The sequence below is a fragment of the Nicotiana tomentosiformis genome, chromosome 7 (assembly GCF_000390325.3).
Source record: "Nicotiana tomentosiformis chromosome 7, ASM39032v3, whole genome shotgun sequence".
Taxonomy (NCBI): domain Eukaryota; kingdom Viridiplantae; phylum Streptophyta; class Magnoliopsida; order Solanales; family Solanaceae; genus Nicotiana; species Nicotiana tomentosiformis.
The window spans coordinates 130,705,311-130,710,814 of record NC_090818.1 but is presented as its reverse complement, the minus strand read 5'-3'; the positions used below and the strand labels follow the sequence as shown (position 1 = coordinate 130,710,814).

At 33.0% G+C, this 5,504-nt stretch overlaps 1 protein-coding gene across 2 annotated transcripts; it reads left to right on the top strand.

Moving 5' to 3' along the window:
• The first annotated feature begins 204 nt into the window (after positions 1–204).
• On the top strand, positions 205–5,148 carry LOC104118815 (beta-fructofuranosidase, insoluble isoenzyme 1-like). 2 transcript variants are annotated; one of them, XM_033652192.2, is made up of 5 exons: positions 205–477; positions 2,846–3,867; positions 3,964–4,208; positions 4,493–4,589; positions 4,686–5,148. In XM_033652192.2, exons 1-5 carry the CDS (start codon positions 273–275, stop codon positions 4,863–4,865), a joined length of 1,749 nt encoding a protein of 582 aa, XP_033508083.1. In that variant the 5' UTR covers positions 205–272; the 3' UTR covers positions 4,866–5,148. The 2 variants fall into 2 exon arrangements, with proteins under 2 accessions (XP_033508083.1, XP_070035874.1); XM_070179773.1 differs by lacking the exon at positions 205–477 and adding an exon at positions 2,601–2,754.
• The last annotated feature ends 356 nt before the right edge of the window (positions 5,149–5,504 follow it).

Below are 5,504 nucleotides of genomic sequence, written 5' to 3'. Positions count from 1 at the left end.
AAAATCTTGGATCCGCCTATGATGGTAAGTACTTCTTCGTCCTTAATCAGAGGTTTCGACTTCGAGCTCCAGATATAAACTATAGACTCGTCTTTATAGCACCTTTTAATAAGACTATGACTTCATCTGATTTCTCTATAAATACTCCTCAAGCTTTCGGTTCTTCTTCATTGTTCAGTTTCTTTCTCCACATCACAGAAGTGAAAACAAAACAAGAAGAAGAAGAAGAAGAAAAATAAAGAGTTTCTGTCAAATTAAGTCCAATAGGGAAAATGGAGCTGTTTAGAAAAAGCTCTTTTCATTGTGCTTTGCCAGTTTTCATATTATTGGTTTGCTTGTTTATAATTTTATCTAACTATGTTGTGTTTGCTTTCAATTATGACGTTTTTACGTGCTTCCAATCCTCAAAAGATGCTAATATCACTTCTAACTACAGAACTGGTTACCATTTTCAACCCCCCAAGAACTGGATGAATGGTACGTTTCTCTCCCCTTCCACCCACCCCACCCCCTCTTCTGTTGTTGCTTTTGATATGTGTATATATATATATCCATTTTTTGCTCGGTATCGGCATTAGGATCCACTAAATTCGGCATTGAGGGGTAATTAGGCGTCTAACAAAGTCAATTCCATAACTAGGGCTCGAACCCGAGACTTCTGATTAAAAATGAAGGAGTACTTAACACTTATTCTGTAACATTAAACAATAGACATCCTACTCCTCTAAACTCATTTGTATTTTTAAAATATCTATTTTACCCTCGATCTTATTAGCCTTCATCTACTTTTTTTTTTTTACTTTTTTAATATCACAATATTTTCTTATTCTATGTTATGAATTTACCTATAGTGAACATAAAATTTAAAAAAGGTGAAAAACAATAATCAATCATATACTTATTGAAGTTAGAATAATGAAACAAATGGGCGCAATTAAAATATTAGAATAACAGATCTTATTAATATCAATCAAATAAAATTTAGTTCAGTAATATAAAAAAATAATTAAACATAGAGGTAGATTTTCTAAGAAATTCCTAAAAGATTATATATTTATAACTTAGAAAATATTTTGTTAATGAAAATAAATATTCAAAGATATATACAGAACAACAACAACAACCCGACCTTACCCCTACCCTGGGGTAGAGAGACTGTTTCCGATAGACCCTCGGCTCCCTCCCTCCAAGAACTCCCCACCTTGCCCTTGGGATGACTCGAACTCACAACCTCTTAGTTGGAAGTGGATGGTGCTTACCACTAGAGCAACCCGCTCTTGTCCGAAGATATATACAGAAACATGTAATAAAGAATAAAAGAGAAAGTAAAACTTAAATATATAGATAATATTAATGTAACGATAAAAAAGAGTAACGATAATTGTTTTTGCAAATTCATAAAGGTATTATTCTAGTTAAATTTTATTGAGTTTTAATTATATAATTTATCATAAGATATTAAAATTGGTAAAATACTTAGGCTAATGATAAAATACATCTTATATAATATTAAAAAAAATAGAGGAGAAATTGAAAATGTCAAGGGTAAAATAAAAAATGCATATGATAGGAGGAGCGAAATATATATTATTTAGTGTTGGAAGAGTGATTTGATTTTTAAGATAAAATTAGGGGATGAAAATGATTTTTACACTTTAATAGATAGATCCTACTGAAACACGTGTGAGTTCCAAAAGCAAAAAACGAAAAAGGAACCAGCTCCCTAATAATGAGTACTTATTATACAAGTAAATACAATTAGAGGACACTAATTGCAACCCCCTACTTGGGAACTGTCGGCCTATTGTCTTTAATTACTTATACTCTCACTCCGTTCACTTTTACTTATCCAATATTCTAAGTGACATTTGGACATAAGAATTGTAAAATTCCAAAATAGGAAAAAAAAATACAAGTGAAAATGTTATTTGAAATTTAGAGTTACGTTTGGACATGAATATAATTTTGGGTTGTTTTTAAAGTTTTGTGAGTGATTTGAGTGAAAATTTTGAAAAACAGTTTTTTGAAGTTTTTCAAATTTTCGAAAATTTTCAAAATGCATCTTCAAATGAAAATTGAAAATTTTATGAACAAACGCTGATTTCGAAAAAAAAGTGATTTTTTTGTGGAAAAAAGAAAAAAATTTCTTATGTCCAAACGGGCTCTAAAAATAGATTTTCACTTTTACTTGTCACTTTTCGCATATCAAGAGAAGACAATTTCTTTTTTCCTGTTATACTCATAGTATTAATTACTCATTTCAAATCATTTTTTCAAATCCACTAAAAATATGTATCAATTAATATGGGTATTATGGTAAATTATGCACTTCATTTATTATTTCTTAAGGAGTGTTCAAAGTCCATAGTAGACAAGTAAAAGTGAATGGAGAGAGTAATAAATTACACCTACTTTCTTGGAAATACCAGTTGAGACATACGTAGAACTTTTGCTAATTTTTTCTTATTTTTTCTTAATTATATTATATTTGTGTGTGATATGGGCAGAAGGGGTTGGTAAGAAGGATCTTGTCCCCATCAGCAACTTACAATATTTTAGGGAAGACAAATAATAATTTTCTGCATTTCCTAAATTTTTGTAATTTCACTTTTCATTTGTTTATTATTTGATTATTCATCAATATTAAATTATGCAGATTTAGTACTCACATTCAATTGTTTATTTACAAATTTTTTTAATTTTTTTCTTTATGGTCTTTCTCGATGCCTTCAAACATACAAATAGACCCCAATGGTGAGTCAGAAATTTTATCTTCTTTTTATATATATAATTTAATCACCAATTATTCATTTATGATACTGATTTTTCATGTAATTACCAACAGCACCAATGTATTACAATGGAGTCTATCATCTATTCTACCAGTACAATCCAAAAGGATCAACAATGAACAACATTGTTTGGGCTCATTCAGTCTCAAAAGACTTAATCAATTGGATTAATTTAGAGCCTGCAATTTATCCATCCAAACCATTTGACAAATATGGAACATGGTCTGGTTCAGCAACTATTCTCCCTGGTAACAAGCCCATTATTTTGTACACTGGAGTGGTAGATGCCAACATGACCCAAGTCCAAAATTACGCCGTCCCGGCCAACTTATCCGATCCATATCTCCGTGAATGGAACAAGCCCGATAACAACCCGTTGATCGTCCCGGATATCAGCATCACCAAGACCCAATTTCGTGACCCGACAACAGCTTGGATGGGCAAAGATGGTCATTGGAGAATTGTGGTAGGAAGTTCAAGAAACCGTGGTGGGTTGGCAATATTGTATAGAAGTAGGAATTTCATGAAATGGATCAAGGCTGAGCATCCACTTCATTCATCTGCCAAAACAGGAAATTGGGAATGCCCAGATTTTTTTCCTGTTTCCTTGCAAGGTTCTAATGGTTTAGATGCATCGTACAACGGAAAATATGTTAAGTACGTTCTCAAGAATAGCCTTCCTGTTGCCGCGTTTGAGTACTACACAATTGGTACATATGATGCCAAACAAGATAGGTATATTCCAGATAACACTTCAGTCGATGGTTGGAAAGGATTGAGACTTGACTATGGCATTTTCTACGCGTCTAAGTCGTTCTACGACCCTAGTAAGGACCGAAGAATCGTGTGGGGTTGGTCTTATGAATTAGATGGTCTCCCCAATAATGAAAACAACAAAGGATGGGCTGGAATTCAGGCTATCCCGCGTAAAGTATGGCTTGATTTCAGTGGTAAACAATTAGTTCAATGGCCTATTGAAGAATTAAAAACTCTAAGAAAGCAAAATGTCCGATTGAGCAACAAAAGGCTGGATAATGGAGAAAAGATTGAAGTTAAAGGAATCACAGCGTCGCAGGTTTAGACTTTTTTCTAGTTTTTAATTTGCAAGCATTTTAAATAAAATTTTCTTCACAAGTTAAGGCTAAGTTGGGACATCAATTGAAATTGCCAGGCTGATGTTGAAGTGACATTCTCCTTCTCTAGCTTAGACAAGGCAGAGCCATTTGATCCTAGTTGGGCTGATCTTTATGCACAAGATGTTTGTGCAATTAAGGGTTCAACTGTTCCAGGTGGGCTTGGGCCATTTGGCCTTGCAACATTGGCTTCTCAAAACTTAGAAGAATACACACCTGTTTTTTTCAGAGTGTTCAAAGCTCAAGAAAATTTTAAGGTTCTTATGTGCTCTGACGCCACAAGGTTTGTTTTCTTAGAACTCCATCCCTACACCTCCTAAAAGAGAATAATTTTTATCTAAGCTACTCGGACTCTCTGAAAATATCGTCTTCCAAAAGTAGTGTATTTTTGAAAGATCCAACACAGGTATGGCAGCATTTTGGAGGGTCCGCGCAACATAGCTCTTGGTTCACCCAAAACTATAACTATGGCGTTTAACCAAATATAGTTTATCAATAAAACTGAACATCAACACAACTTAAAATCTCTAGAAATCAACTAACCTCATAATTCACCTTTATTGACAGGTCTACCACTCAACATTATAATGCAATGTGCAAACCCTCATTTGCTGGATATGTAGATGTGGACTTAGTGGACAAAAAGTTATCTCTTAGGAGTTTGGTAAATTTTGTTTCAGCATCTTTTAGTGAATGTGCTCTATATCTACTCTCTCTTTTAACTCTTTTTGTTAATTTTCCACTATGTATATGCTTGCAGATTGATAACTCAGTAGTGGAAAGTTTTGGTGCTGGTGGCAAATTATGCATAACATCAAGGGCTTATCCAACATTAGCAATTCACGACAAAGCACATTTATTTGCCTTCAACAATGGTACAGAGATGATCACAATCGAGACTCTAGATGCCTGGAGCATGGATACACCTAAAATAAACTAAAAAGTTGTGAGAAATAAACTTGGGAAAAATAAATAAACAAATAGATAGATTGATTGATAGATAGATTGATAGATAGATAGAGAGACCTTTTCCCAGGCATTTGATAAAGTAGGATCTACAAGTCCTAAAGAACTTATCAAGAAAAGACGAAGTTTCTATAGAATTTATCACTATAGTATCTTTGTACAGATTATTGTTCTAAATTAATGAGAAGAATATATTATTCTTCAAAATAAAGCATATTTGCTTTCTTATTAAATTGTGCATTTACCGAAATTATAAACTATTTTGGTATTAAGAAATAAAAAAAAAATGGAATCTCATATTACGAAAGGAAGGTTGTGTCCTATAACAAGAAAGAAAAAGAAAATAACAGGAAAGGCAAATCAAACATAATGGAATTAGTAAAACACCCCTCCAATTTGCAAGAGCCTACCTTGAAGTTTCCGAATTTGCAAAGCCCACCTCATCTAAAATTTTATGCTACATGATTAAGGTCACGTAAATTGTAAAACCTCAGTGAAGACTTTGTGTTCCTGAACTTCTCCTCATAATGAAAAACATCACCTTTCTTCTAAATTGAATGCTGATTACATTTAGATCATCAAAGAATTATTTCCCTATTTTTTCCCTTTCTCT

What these genes read in the sequence shown, in the direction of transcription:
- LOC104118815 (XM_033652192.2), top strand. Translation starts at nt 273, where the DNA reads ATGGAGCTGTTTAGAAAAAGCTCTTTTCATTGTGCTTTGCCAGTTTTC. An exon ending in AAGGAATCACAGCGTCGCAG is followed by an intron (nt 3,868 to 3,963) that starts GTTTAGACTTTT and finishes TGAAATTGCCAG; the next exon opens with GCTGATGTTGAAGTGACATT. An exon ending in AGTTATCTCTTAGGAGTTTG is followed by an intron (nt 4,590 to 4,685) that starts GTAAATTTTGTT and finishes ATATGCTTGCAG; the next exon opens with ATTGATAACTCAGTAGTGGA.